Genomic DNA, 14796 nt, shown 5'->3' with positions numbered 1-14796 from the left:
AATTCAATTCAGATACATTAAGTTCTAAAATAAAATTTAAAAGGAGGAATAACTCAAGTAAATTTTCTGCAGACACTGAAGTTAACAGTTACATTACTGGTGGGTTTGTGAAAGACTTTTAAGACTAAGATCACCTCTAAACACGATCTCTCTCCTTGTTTCTAGCGTGGACGGTGACTCCAAACACTGCGTCATCTACAAGACAGTCACGGGGTATGGATTCGCCGAGCCCTACAATCTGTATTCGTCCCTCAAAGACCTGGTGCTCCACTACAAAAATGTCTCCTTGGTCCAACACAACGACCAGCTGAATGTAAATCTAGCCTACCCAGTCCTGGCCCGCTCCCAGAATCAGAACCAGCACCCCAGATGAATTATTCACCAGCAGCATAGGACACCAGCCAGAGTGGGAAAATTAGACATATGCATTGGGGGGGGGTAAATAAAAAAAAGAACTCTGGACAATGCTTGTTCCTGTGGCAGGTAAAACAGACTCAATTGCCAGGATTTAAAAAAAAAAAAGAAGAAAAAATCATGTATTTTTGGCCAGAAGCTGATGCTAATTTCCCACCGAGTCCAGCAAAGAGCACTCCTTGCTAACAGCATGGCTTCACAATAAGCACACTACTACTGATAACGAAGCACTGTACAGTTAGCCTGGCTGATGCAGTCAGTTAAAAGCTGATGAGAGTGGTGCATTAGCCAGCCACACTGTCCAGTGTCGGTTATGGAAAAAAGTGAGAAATTCACAAGAACATTCATTATTCAGGAAAAAAGACTAAAATACATCAAAGGAAGGCACACACAATGGGGTTTTTTTCTAAATCTTTAAAAAGCGGAGAGACCAGATGGTGGGATGATGGTAGAAATTACAGGAGCCACATTTGGTTTTTAGGGTTTGTTGGGTTTTTTTTTTTTTGTTTTTGCCTTTAATGCGAGATAAATGTCCACAGACAAAGGCCCGATCTGTCATTCCCAGACTGCCTGCAAACTCTCCATAGACAAAAGCCTGAGCTGTCATCCGAGGAAATTACTGGCTTGCCTAAACCAGGCTGCTCGTTTCACACCTAAAGGTGGCTGAGAAAAACAATGGGCTGGGAGTGTAGTCACTGGAGACTGAGGAGGGGAAGGGGGTGAAGAGGGTTGCTGTTTCAGGGTTTTTTTTTTTTTAAAAAGAAAAAGATTGATTCAGTTAAAAGCTTGCTCAAGTGCCATAGTAATAGCTTTGAATGACCACAAGCCTGTGTCACTAGAATAAGGGGGCACGTCGAGGTTACAAACCGAAAGAGAAGGGGGTGGGGGGAGTAAACGGTTGTCGACATAGACAAAGCTACAGCTTTAAACAAAAACATACATACACATAGGTATATTTTTATGAAATGATCTCTATTTCCAACAGCTTTGGCTTGTTGCTCTCTTTCTCAGTGGGTGTCCTTTTGATCTGACGAGGTACAACGTACAGTGATTGCTGTATAACAGGATAAAAATGCATGGTACATATTTGGTGTATTGTGAATATAGAATTGTTTTTTAATCACAGTACACTAGATGGAGAGGTACATTGATAAATGCAGTTCCACGTGATTCAGGTTTCCTTTTAAAATGGAAATGGTGGAAATACTCCTGCGTCTCTTCGTTTCAGACTTCTTTCTTCATCCTCTGTAATACTGTAGCACCTGTAGCCATTGACTTAAGGCACTGTTAGTGCTCCTCCTACGTGTCTTGTTTCTATATGCTAAAGACACTTGCAGAGCATTGACCTATGTGATTATTGTATCTCGTGTACTGTATTTGCTTCATCTCTAGTTAGATTAGACTGTTTCCGTGGTACAGTGTCCTTGCAGATGTTTATTGTTTTGGAGTTTTTTTTGTTTTTTTTTATATGCAAATTTACTCACGGTACTTCTTCTCCCTTGCGCTCGACTGTTCATTTCATCACAAGCTTGACTCACAGAGCTGTAGAACATTTATGTACAAAAAGATGAAAGAAAGAAAGAAAGCAGTAATATAAATCATGTACAGTATATTTCAGACACACATGCAGCCTGTGTATGTGACTTTATACGGTTCCTTCACGGAAGATTTGCTATGCTTTTAGATTCTGTTTAAGGATTCAAATTATCCATCTTAATGTGAGCCAAATGAAGGATGTCTTTTCATGTAGCAAGAATGAAAAAAGAAACGGTCCTTTTTGCCATTTAGCATGACCATGGCGGTCTAAGAGATTATCTGGTATGTTATGCATGGAGTCCTTCATTTGGGTTGTTGTTTATCTTTTTTTGTTTGTTTGTTTTAACTTCGATTAGTGGTTGAAATTGTGCTTTTTGTAGTGAATATACAGTATTCACTGGCATGTGGTCTTACTATGCACAACACGGTTGTATGCATATATGTTTTAGACTTGGGTTCAGTTCCCTCCCGGTGATGTGGCGATGAATTTCTCCTATTTGTTTCTCCGTGTTGGCTCGAGGTGTAGGTAGTACCGCCTCCGTTCAATGTCACGTTCAAAGCACAGCGGCGTAGATGCAGGGTTACTCAGTTATTATGATGTTCTCAATGAAAATGTGGAGCTGAAAAGAGGCGTCAAATGACGCTGCTTTTAAACTTGATTCATGTAGTTGGTGTTTTTTTCCCGGATGAACAAATATTAATATGAATCTTTCACATTTTTACATTTAGTAATCTGAGAAAGCCAAAAAGAAGAAAAACTATTTTTGTAGTGGGGTATAGAAGAGTCAGGGGTCATTAACAATAGAAAATGGGGAAAAATGTGTTTTAAAATCTTGGTCTTATTTTGGTTCCTTTTTGTTGAGAGAGAGAGAGAGAGAAAAATGTAGACGTTCTTCTTAAATGAGATATTCGTCTACTCTGTTGGTGATTAGTTAAAAGTCATCTGAGCTAGACCCAAGCTTCAAACAAACGCAGTGCTTTTCTATTTCTGAAATGTTCAGTTTCAGACATCAGGTAGCAACATTTTTCCCAGACATACCAACCCAGTCTTCTGATCAAACCTACCTTGACCTGAAAAGTTTTAATCATTTTGATTTCAGTCAGGACGAATCTATTGTACTGTACTTTGCACAGTTCTTGGCAAGTAAAGGACCCCAAGAATTAAAGTGGAGGTGACAGAGGTGCTTCTGATTAGAGGGCTATTAAAAAACAAAAAAAAACAAACAAAACGTACGAGTGAGAAAGATTAGAAGTGCCTTTAGTCGTTGCGATGAGGTGGTCGTCTCCCTGTTTTCATTGGAGCGTTGCTGCGTAAGACGATGCCACAACCACAACCACATGTAGTGCCCCACCGTTCACACATTTGTCATTTATCAAAACAAAGGTGTATCTCGCAAACGAGTGTAGTTGTTGTGTGTGATTGTGAGTGTCTGTGTGCGTGTTAGAGCAAATCTGAGCATGTTATAGTTAAGAGAGTGGCAGATATTAGCTGTGCCTCTTTGGTATTGCATTTATAGTTGTTACATATTCCTTCTTTCTGTAGTGGGCCCTGTACAGTAGCTTGGTGCACCCAGGCTAGCCTACTTCAGTGTTTGTTTTTTTTGTTTGTTTGTGTGTCTGGTGTGTGTTTGAATAAAACTCATAAAAGATATAGAAATGTGAACAGTACACATCCGTGGCCCAGACCAGTTGTTTAAAGCTCATTTGGTAAGCTCTCAAGCTAATGCATGCAGCAGTTCTCAGTGTTTTGTATTAAGTTAGTAAACAGATGATCTGATTAAATCATCCACCATTATTCAGTTTGTTGGACCAACACTTTTGTGACTGCACTTTTTTTGTTTTTGTTTCACACACTCAGACTAGTGTGTCGCCCAACTACCGAAAACTAACAGACAATGGTGATGCTGAGTTGTTTATAGTGTTTTTTTTGTTGATAGTTATTCATTCAGTATATCAGGAATGATTGACATTTTCATTATGATATCAGAGTATACAGTGTACAGTATATGCTTTTGTTGTTTCGCAGTCAACAACTGTCTTGTAAATCTGATGCTTTTGACTGATTGCAATGTTTTCGTTATAGAATTAGTTTTACTATGTGGGCTGTGTAAACTCTGTAGTACTTTTCAAAGCTACTTTAAGGAGAGCTGCTAGCTCATTATGCAATTCTCATCCGCACAGCAGAAGTGTCCAGCTAAACATGAAAAACATAAATCTTCCTTAAAAAAGAAGCTTCAGTTCATCCAGGTTTTCACTTATTCCTTGTGGTATTTAAACATGCAAATAATTGCACTCTTTCTACCTTTTTATTTGGTTCTACACTGTGTAAACAAGCGTATTGCACAACACCACAGGTGTTTTCAGTCTCATTGACACAGGTGTATAAAATCAACCAACCAATCAGTGTGCCTTTGCAAACATTTGTGAAAGAATGGGTTGTTCTAAAGAGCTCACTGAATATGGCCATGGTGCCAAAAGAGGATATCACTGTTACAACACAAACAACCTTTGTGAAATTTCTTCCGTCCATGATTTTAGCTGTAAGTGTTTTTATTCCAAAGTTCAAGTGTCAGATCACACAAAGTTACAGAGTCACATGGAGTGCATAAGTCACCGAGACCCTGCTGACTCAGTTACTGTGGTGCTCCAAACCTCCACTGGCATTAACATCAGCACAAACTCAGTGTATTGCAGTTTGCAATGACTCTATACATTATCCAGAGTACCCACAGCTTTCTTTTTTAGAAAAGTGATCCTATTTAATGTTCTCTGAGCACTACAAATGAGGTATTTTCAAACCTCCTTAAACCATTTTCCTCCAAAGCATGGGTCAAGAAAACATTACATTGTGGACGAGATATGGAAAAGGTGGCCAACTGTAGCGTTTCCTAACGAATACAATGGAACATTGTTTCCATTCGGGTGAGGACATAGAAGTGAAACTACATGCATGGCTTGATGCCACAAGGAGTCAGTGAAAGCAGTGTCGGGGATTTTCAAGGTGATTTTGTGTAAAGCATTTCTAGGGAAAGTCCTTCTAGTGGAGTCAAACTTTAACCCAGAACTGGTTGGTGTGACACAAGTTAATGAAAAAGGTGGTTCTGCTTCGTTTTGCTCAACTTTTTAGTGTCTGAAAGAAAACTAGAAATGTAGAACTGAACAGCTTCCAGCATCACTTGTTATGATGTACATTTTTGCAGTGTGCTTAAACACTTTGGTACGCCATGTTATTTACACGATTATTGGCTAGAAGCAATGCTAGCTGCAGTGAAATGTGGTCGCACAGTGAGACGGGCGTGAGAAGAGCAGGAGATGAAGACTTTATTGCGCTTTGACATGGAGTTGAAACTCTCAAACTCAAAGCTTTCATCCCGCTTCTCTATTAGATATGCATCTTGGAGCTTCTTGAAAAGAAAAAAAGCAACAAAAAAAAACATTTTTCTATATGAGACATAATCATTCAAGGAATTAAATATTTTTTCATCATTCTTTGGTACACTGTAAATGATAAACCTTGAAACGGCCTCATACACAAAGCACATCTTTCACTGACTACAAAGAAACACATATTTGTTGTCTATTAAGGTTTGAGGAATGAGAGATACTAGAGAATAAATATTTTCAAATATATACTTAGATATCTATATTTTTGGATGATTTAATTCTGATTTGGTTGGCGCTTGAAACGAATCAGAACGAGGCTTTGATGTGAACACTTTTAGCTCCGTGGCTGCTTTGAAATCGAGCAGTTGTTGAAATGCAGACATATTTACTTACCCGCTGCAGCGAGCTTCATCAGGATCACCAGTTAAAACTTTGTGGTTACAGTCGATCGACATTCATGATTTTTACGCATGATTATCAGGTGTGTTCGGAGGATGAAGCAAGCTCATGTACATGTGTTAATATTTACAGAGCTGAGTCTATATGTTAAATGCAGTCCTGGCTGCTTTGCATTTTATTAAATATTAGTTGTTAGTTGTTTGTTTGTTTGTTTTCTTGTTTTGTCTTTTGGAAGACAGTTTTTGTTTGTTTTTGATTTTTGTTTGTTTGTTTGTTGTTTTTGTGAGTAGAGGCAGTGTTAAAAAGTTGCACCACAAAAGATACACTCGATGCTGCTGCAGAGATCTGGCACAGATTGGACACTGATGTTGTAACAAAGTGATCCATCGTACCACTCGGTCTTACTGCGCCAGATCTCAGTGGCTGCTGAAGGTTTTTTGGGGGTGGGGGGTGGTTATGTGCTTACAGCCAGGAAAGAGGAAAAAAAAGAAGAAGAAAAGAAAATTAAACCTGACGCTGAGGAAGGTACACGACTCAATGGTTCACGATTGCTCCTCTACTTGGAACAATGATGGCATTAAAGTGATCTTTTATGGTGCCTGAATATAATTCTTTCTATTTTGGCTTTTTAAAAAAGCTGATAGATTTGTCTGTCCAAGTGTTCTTTGTTTTGTTTGTTTATATCTTTAATGATAACCTTACAGAGCCTATAAAGAAAAAATAAGCTAGCTTGAATTTTTTTTCTCTATACAGAAAACACAAATACAAATGTTTACAATATGTAATTAACCAAATAGTAAATATGCGTTTGAGAATCAGTCTGTCCCTCAAAGCGGCTGTGATAGATTGATTTGTATTTCTTTATTTCTTCTGTCATTTTAAACTTGAAAATGTTATGACTGCTTGTTCTCGTCCCCCCACATTTCACTTTGTTCCTCTTTTTTTTTTTTTTTTTTAAATTTCCTGTGAACAGTGCTCCCTCTATTGCAAAATAGTTACTCAGCAATGTAGTTGAACTATTTGTGTGTCAGTCTTTCTTTACCTGCTGATTTCTTCACCTTACACTGAGCCTTGTATGTGCTGAATCCTAACTTGAGACCCTGTTGCATCTTTTGCTGTTTCTGTCGTGCACAGTTTGGTGAATTCGAATATGAATCTGACTGATGTATCTGCGGTAAAGGATTCAAAGAATTTCATATTGTGTATTAGTAAAAAAAACAAAAAAAGAGGAAAAACAAAAGCGCCACTTGGTAAAAATACTTGAGTACAGCTTAGTACATAAGCAAAGATTAGAATTCAGGAATGACTATCTAAAGGCATCCTATTGTTGTTTTTTGCACTACGCAGCAAATGATAGTCGAATAAAAAGCTGAAACGATTGCTCTTTTGGTTAGTTAAGTAGTTTTTAAGACCAAAATTCAGCCAATATAGTCGCAGCTTGTTCCGCCTGTGTGTTATTTCACTTAAAAAAATCTTGATAGTAATCTTTTCTAGCCCAAAATCTTATCATTCTCTTTTTATCTATATATGCTAAGAGCAGCACTTTCATTTCCCTTTATGTTTTTTAAATCTTCTCACATTGTCACTCCTCCGTGTGGAAAGTTGGCATTTGTTTGATTAACCTGATGTGAATGTTGTAGTATCGTTCACTGGTGTACAGTAGTTTATATTGCCTCACACTCTTCATGTTGGAGGCAACATTGACGGTGGTCCATGTTGCAACAGGCTGGGCAGTGTTACACAGCAGCAACAATTTAAGAGGCATCAACACATCTTTACCCTAATCAGAGCACACATTGCATTGCAGCGTTGCCCACCGAGTTGCCTCTTGAATCACCGGCTTCAGCAGACATACAGCTAAAAATTATAGTTAGTAAAGATGTTCCGTCTCTCTCACTCAAAAACAGTGAAGAGATGGACCGTCAGATAAAGCTACTCTACACCAAAGTGCAATTGAAGGCAGAGGGAGCACTGTTGTTTCAGCCAGTAGGGGCCTACTGGTTGCAATGTGCCCGACCCAGATGCATGAAAAGATGGTTATTCTTCTTCTCTTGTGTTATCCTCCCTCCGTTTATCTGTCTTAACTCAGATGCGGCATTTCTTTCTTTCTCTCTCATGTACGGCTTGCTTCAGAGTGGTATGTCCTCAGACAGGTACTCTTTGATCTGTACGGTTATTTCTTTAGGTTAATGCAATGATTTTAAAAAGACAATAAAAGATATCTAAAATGCCATGTGTTGTCCTCTTCTTTTTTTCCCTTCCTGTGTTATCCTGGTACATTTTTACATGTCTGTGTCCTGATTCAGCTTGGCATAAAACGTGATGGCACTGCATATTTGTAGAAATACAGAATATGCTGTTCATGACATCTAAACAAATGTCATGAACTGGCACATAGGTGATGAGGCGGGAGGCAACATGAGAGGTTTGCTCAATCATCCAGGTAAGGAAATGCCAAAAAAAGTTAATTATCAACTATTATTAAAACACAAGTGTTTATCATTTTTTTGGAGGATGCAGAGTTCCAATTGGTGAAAATCGATGTGTGTCACAATGCTGTGTTTGATCTGTGTTGGATCAAATATGGTGGACCTGATTTTTAGAATGAGTTTTGTTGTTATAAGTCAGTTATTTAGTCTGTCAATAGCTGTAATTCAGTGACGGCAACAAAGTGAAGTTTCACATTTTCCTCTGGCTAATTGTTCATGTGATGATGGATGTGCTAATGGATTTGCTGGGCTTGCAGGTGCTTGGCAGGATCCTCCATGTTTGTTTGCATGGTTTGACTAACAGAGCTGTCTGACAGTAGTAGCTTTGAAAAAACTTTAAACCTATAGTTAAACTGATAGTAATCTTTTCTAGCCCAAATATGTTTTGCTTCTGATCATCCAAAGCAGTACATTTAGCTCCCATATTAGCTGCATGTTATGACACTCCACTTAGCATTACCTAGAAAAAAGTCAGAACCAGTAGTTCAGTGCCTATTGGTACCTACTTCCTACATAGAAAGAGAAGAGAATCTTTGCTGGTTTATAAAAGTGGTAGGTTGTCTTAATTTAAGAGTCAAATCCAAAAAACTTAGCAAAGAACAAATTTTAAATTGTATCTTAGTGTTATTTGACATTACTAGCTTGTCACAAACTGTTCACATCAGCCTCGTCATCCCATTCTTACGGAAAGGAAATAGAGAGAAAAGACTGAGGCATGCCAAATACATAAGAACTGGACGGAGAATCAGTGGAAACAGGTCTGATAGAGGCATCCAAATGTTGAATTTCAACCTTAAGGAAGCAGTGTGGGATCATCTTGACAGAGAACGGAACAAAAGGCAGAAACAAAAGAGCTCTAAATGTCCTTCAAGAGACCTGGACAACTATTCCTGAAGACTACTTAAAGAAATAAATGGAAAGCTGCCTAAGAGATTTCAGACCATGTTGAAGGATAAAGTGGTCGTACCAAAAGTGGACTTTCAAGCTGTATTTCCATGGATGTTTGCACATTATTATTATTTTTTTTAAATAATAATTTGCTTTTCTTAACTTCCATTTACCTGGCAAAATATTGATGACCTTTGTACTCTACTGTAGAAATGTGGTCATTTAAATTTGGGTAATTTGAAAGATGCCACCATATAGAAGCGAGAAACTATGAGTTCTGTAATTTTGGCACAACCTGCAGGGATTCTGCTACTTCCTTTTTCATATGTTTGTATTTTATTTATGTTAATTCATCAGTTTTACATCCACTGTTCTATTTCCTGCCAGCTTTTAATGCCAGCTACTCACTGTCTATTGAAGAACTCTGACCTCCATATGCTTTCCCCTTAATTTTGGTGTAAGACCGCAGCCTTAAATAGACTTCTGTTTTGCCTCAGTTTCTGTATGCCTTGTGTGTGTGGGGGGACTTTTGATTCACACACAGAATATTTAATTTTTTGCTACTCTAATGTGTGCTCTGCATCCCCTGCCTGGGTATTTGGCCCTGGGTCTTCAGGCCGAGCCTCGTACCACAAACCATATTTCACAGTAAATATGGGAAAGAAAATTTGGAATTCCCCTCCACAAAAAAAGGTTTGATTTTCAATGAAGTGAGGGGCTTTGGTTTTGCCAGCTACACCCAATACAAAATAAAGGGCCGCAAGTCAGGAAGTTGAGTGAATCACACAGTCATGGCTCACTTCCCTGTTTTCAAAAACAGACAAAAGCTGTTACAGATCATGTGAGAATCACCAGGTAATCCTTATATAGTGCCCAAGGTTTGTGATGATTTTCTGCATGTCAACTCTTCTTGAGCAAGACCTTTGGACCGCCTCTGTTTTATAATGAGGCAAAACAAGAATGACAACAATAGACAGAAAACTTCCCCATTCATCTGTTGGAAAAAAAAACCCCTAACATATCTTAAGAGGGAACTTCTTAACCTTTACAGAACATGATAAGATTTAAAATTGAGATGTTGCATCGTCTTAAAATGCCCTTTTGAATCCTTATTGTAAAATAAACATTTTCCAGTATTAGGTTTTAATTGTAGAGATACAATTTATGTCACACAAGTTACGGGATGTTCTTAAATTACACCTTGAAACCCTTTGTGAATAAAATAAATAACTCAGATATATATGTATTTCTTTTTAAAAACTTGTGAGCTATTGTGCCTGTACACCACGTTATTTTTTTATTGATAGACTTGAAATGTCCACGTAGTTAAATCATTGCGAACTTCACGAACTTCAGGATGTGTAAACTTACTACATACTAACATGCCAATCATATGACAGTTCTATTTCCTCAGAACAGCCGCAGAGACTTCGCTCTCTTTGGATGGATGTCTCCTAGTTACAAGTGACGCTTAAGACCACAGCCAATCAAAAAACAGCTAACCTGCACGAGGAAGCGCGGTCGAGTATTAAAGAGTGGACCCGCACAGTTGTTTGTGGGTCAGTGTTGTGGTGCTAGCGACAGTTATAAACAGTGACTTGGTTGTAGGTAAGGATGAAGGCACTACTGCTGCTGTTTTTGGCTTTTGGGTACGTCGGTTCCTCCGCGTACTCCTCATGCTCCCAGTCGCCATTAAACTGGTGTTCATCTGTTGACTCGGCTGTTGAGTGCGGGGTAAGAACTTTATACATAACTTTTTAACAAGAGCTAATTTTGAATGGATAGTAAGTGTCGACGACGTTAGCCACTTTCATAGGTAAGGCAATAGCTAAATAAAAGTTTCTATATTTATGAGGGAAAAAAAACCCACTGAGAGAAAGCGTAGCAGCACCAATGAGTGCGTCGCTGTAATGTGATACGCGGTCAGTTTTCAGGTGAGTAAACTGACCTGACCGCAAATAATGGTTTCCTCTGATAAAGACTTCAAAATTATAGTCTGAATGTGGAGAGGTGAAAAATTATCATGCACATGAAGTTAGCGGAGCCAGTCTCTTACAAAAATCAGAGTCATCCTTAAGCGTTGCCTTTGTCTTCATCTTTTAATGACGTCACGTGTGTTATTAAGTAATTATTTATAGCTAATGTTCGGTGTTAGCTAACAAGTACTCACTGAAACTCTGTAACCGTTTTTGTCTTTGTCTCTTAACTGGACTTCGAAAGAAACTTATTTTTAGGTTTTAAGGAACTAGGAAGTAAAACTTTCAAATACCAGTTCTTTGCCAGCTGTGCGGTCTTTACATGCACCACTAAGCAGCCAGTTTAGTTGGTCTTACCGTAGTTGGCATACAGTGAATAAAAGATATAGTCATGTAAATGGTGATAGATTTATTAACAATATTACAATCACAATTATAATGCAATAAACAATATAAATATAATTCAAACTTTTAAAAACGATCGCTGCAACAACTTGATAGGTAATCTGTGTATGCTGTTTTTAAGTCAAAAAAGGACCAGCTAATGCACATTTTCAACCTTTCTGTAGCATTTTCAGCTGAAATTGGCTTGATCACAAGTAATTACAACCACATGCTATTGATGAAAAGTCATAGTATAACTCTCACTGATGCTGAGCTTCCTCTGGAGTCTTGAACGTGGTGGCGTTTTGAAGAAGCTGACCTCCCTGTTTTGCTCTTTGCTGTAGGTTTTGAAGTCGTGCCTTCATTCCAACTACACAAAGTCCCAACAGACAGACGATCCCGTTGAGGTGGGGCTTTACTACGAGAGTCTGTGTCCTGGGTGCAGACAGTTTCTCGTTATGATGCTCTTCCCCACAGCGGTCCTCCTGAATGACATCATGGTTGTTAACCTGGTGCCTTTCGGCAATGCCCAGGTAAGCAGTCGGCCGAGCAGCTTGGTTGCAGACTGCGATTGTAAATCTACCTGTGCAAAGACATTTACGGTTAAAGGCAACCCAAGAGTTCTCATCACTATATCTGTCAAAAATTTAAAAAAATTTACCCAAGTACATCACTGGTAACTGTATTCCATTCCAGGAGGTCAAACAGGATGAAAAGTACGTCTTTACTTGCCAGCATGGAGAACAGGAGTGTCTGGGCAACATGATTGAGGTAACGTTGCACCCCAGACACACACCAACAACTCAAACTGCTGAATAATGTGTCATGTCTGGTGTCAAAAGCATCTTGCTGTGTTGCTTCAAAATGCTTTTTTTAAAAGAATGAAATATTTGTTTTTTCTGTTTTTTCTCTAGACTTGTTTGATGAACATGTCCAATATGGCTTTTCCAATCATCTTCTGTATGGAGTCCTCCTCTGATGTCATCAATTCAGCCAAAGCTGTAAGTGTGTGTGTGCGTGTTTGTTTGATTTATGCAGGCAATTGACTGGTCTAGACCAGCGGTCCCCAACCCCCGGGCCTCGGACTGGTACCGGTCCGTGAGTCGTTTGGTACTGGGCCGCGAGAGTTGAGGCTCAGATGTGACATGTATGGCTTTTATCGGTGAATAAATCTTCTTTTTTTCGGTACCGGTACTAGTTTTATTTTGTTGTATTTATCCGCGACACATTAAAGGCCGGTCCGTGAAAATATTGTTGGGCATAAACCGGTCCATGGCGCAAAAAAGGTTGGAGACCGCTGGTCTAGACCACTTCAGTCCATGACTTTTTTTTTTTTTTTTGGTCACTAATAAATATCCGTTTCATGTCCCACCATGTTTGGTTGTAGTGTACTGGAGCCTATGACCCCACTTTGAGCTGGGACAAAGTCATGAGCTGTGTCAATGGTCCTCAAGGAAACCAGCTGATGCATCAAAATGCCTTGGAGACGGCTGCCCTGAAACCTCCGCACCAGTACGTGCCCTGGATCACCATTAATGGGGTAAGACTTTACTGCAGTAACAGCCTATCCTGCAAATACCATGGTGTTCAGTTTTACTTATATAGTGCCAAATCACAACAACAGTCACGTAAAGGCACTTTATCTCATAGGGTAAAGACCCTACGACGTAAGCGAACCCCAACAATCAGACAACCTGCAATGAGCAGCACTTGGTGACAGTGTAAAGGAAAAACTACCTTTTAACAGGGAAAAAAAACCCTCCTCCTCTCTGACTGTTAGCTATCTGCCGCAACCAACTGGGGCGTGAGCAGAAAGGAAAAGGGAGACAGGACACAATACAAACTATAGGAGAGAGAAGACAGAATTGAATGACATACAGCATGGAAGTGGACGTTTTTCCTTTACTCTATAAAAACATAATGAAGAGGTGAGAAACTGTAAGACATCAGACTGGAATGGAGAAAGTGATTTGAAATGATCCAGATCTGATGTTGAATCTGTCCTTCAAAAGAAGCGCTGTTACTTTTTCAGTGATGAGTTTGACACTTGATCTGCCTCAAAGCCCAAATCTGTTAGTGAAAGAAAGCTGGGACTGATACATGTAAAGCTGCCTCTTTTTCACGTGACATCATGCAGTACCCTAACATAAAAATGGAAGTTTTGTCTAAAGCAAGTCACATGTGGATTGCAGGCACGCCCACGTAAACCCCTCTTCTTTATTAGAGGCGTTAGTATTGGAATGTTAAACACTCTTTTTGCTGTTAGGAGTTTTACTAAGTACTGTACTTCCTGGACCAACTTAAGGTCTTCTTTTCGTATTTAGATTTCCAAAATCCATATGACAGTAGGTGCATAGTAAGTGTGCCTCACCTGATTACAATTTTGCTAAGATCACATGACCCAAGATTGACGGCAATCATATTTTTGGGGGATTCCTATGAAAAGCAAGTCAAATGCTAAATTCAGATCATCCACAATATAAGGTTATCAGGCTGCTCAGCTCTATCTGTTGCATTTGCCTGTCCCTTTTTGGAAATGGTCTCTCTCAGCCTTTGCACTTACCACCTTAGTCATTCACACCGGTCTTCCTTACAGTTATATGACATTGCTGTGACCTGCAATCACCTGCAAGTCATGCACCTAGCAATCTAACGAGGTCAATCAGATGATCTGTCTCTGACGGCCTCTTATTGCTGTTTTACATTCCAGTATCACCAGGTTTAAGACCTAAAGTGTACTGCTAAGTGTCTGTTGCCTTAATAAACCATTCAAACTGTGTAACTGAGGTATGAGAAGTTACTTATTTTTAAATGTTGGGAATATTAATTTTAATTGATTTGTAGGAGCATACAGACGACCTGCAGGACAAAGCCATGAATTCTCTCCTCTCTCTCGTCTGCAGCATGTACAAGGTACAGTCATCAATGTCTACTAGATATCTGCCTTGTAATTTACTTGAACTTAAGTTTTTGTTTTGTTTTTTCAGGGCACTAAGCCTGCGGCCTGCGGGGGGAGCCAGATGCACTACAAAACTTACTGCCAGAAAGTGTGAAGGAGCAATTCTGCACATGCCTGTTTACTAGCCAGGTGTGGCCTCTAAACAAGAAACACTGAAGAATGTCATCAAAGATTTTATTTTTCTTTTTGTGTTTTTGCACTTTGTTTCTAAGAATTTGATCACTTCACCTTTGTAATTCCAAAATATAAAAACACACGTTACCTTCTTAAGAGACTGTGTTGTCATTGAATTAATATCTATGGAAACCAAAAAATCATAAATGGTTTTTGTAGTACTTTGGTATTTGCCCTATTTAAAGTGTTTTTT

The 14796-nt window shown here is 39.0% G+C and overlaps 2 protein-coding genes across 4 annotated transcripts in view; both read left to right on the top strand.

Annotated features, from left to right (window-relative positions):
* The window catches only part of pik3r2 (phosphoinositide-3-kinase, regulatory subunit 2 (beta)), a 28482-nt gene extending 25310 nt beyond the window's left edge, over nucleotides 1-3172 (top strand). For all 3 annotated transcript variants that reach the window (XM_040022071.1, XM_040022069.1, XM_040022070.1), the window contains exon 16: nucleotides 166-3172. In XM_040022071.1, the coding sequence (XP_039878005.1) occupies nucleotides 166-373 (208 nt within the window). In that variant the 3' untranslated portion in view covers nucleotides 374-3172. The remainder of the gene's footprint in view (nucleotides 1-165) is intronic.
* A 7449-nt stretch (nucleotides 3173-10621) lies between these two features.
* Nucleotides 10622-14699, top strand: ifi30 (IFI30 lysosomal thiol reductase). Its single transcript, XM_040022081.1, has 7 exons — nucleotides 10622-10844; nucleotides 11815-12003; nucleotides 12167-12241; nucleotides 12385-12471; nucleotides 12858-13010; nucleotides 14315-14383; nucleotides 14458-14699. Exons 1-7 carry the CDS (start codon nucleotides 10725-10727, stop codon nucleotides 14521-14523), a joined length of 759 nt encoding a protein of 252 aa, XP_039878015.1. The 5' UTR covers nucleotides 10622-10724; the 3' UTR covers nucleotides 14524-14699.
* Nucleotides 14700-14796: the final 97 nt, after the last annotated feature.

This window comes from Simochromis diagramma, unplaced genomic scaffold, assembly GCF_900408965.1.
Source record: "Simochromis diagramma unplaced genomic scaffold, fSimDia1.1 OVJJ01000205.1, whole genome shotgun sequence".
Taxonomy (NCBI): domain Eukaryota; kingdom Metazoa; phylum Chordata; class Actinopteri; order Cichliformes; family Cichlidae; genus Simochromis; species Simochromis diagramma.
The sequence above is the reverse complement of the archived record's forward strand: the minus strand, read 5'-3'. Positions and strand labels throughout refer to the sequence as shown.

Coding starts and splice junctions, on each gene's coding strand:
- ifi30 (XM_040022081.1), top strand. CDS start 10,725: ATGAAGGCACTACTGCTGCTGTTTTTGGCTTTTGGGTACGTCGGTTCC. Junction 13,011..14,314: donor CCTGGATCACCATTAATGGG/GTAAGACTTTAC, acceptor ATTGATTTGTAG/GAGCATACAGACGACCTGCA. Junction 14,384..14,457: donor TCGTCTGCAGCATGTACAAG/GTACAGTCATCA, acceptor TTGTTTTTTCAG/GGCACTAAGCCTGCGGCCTG.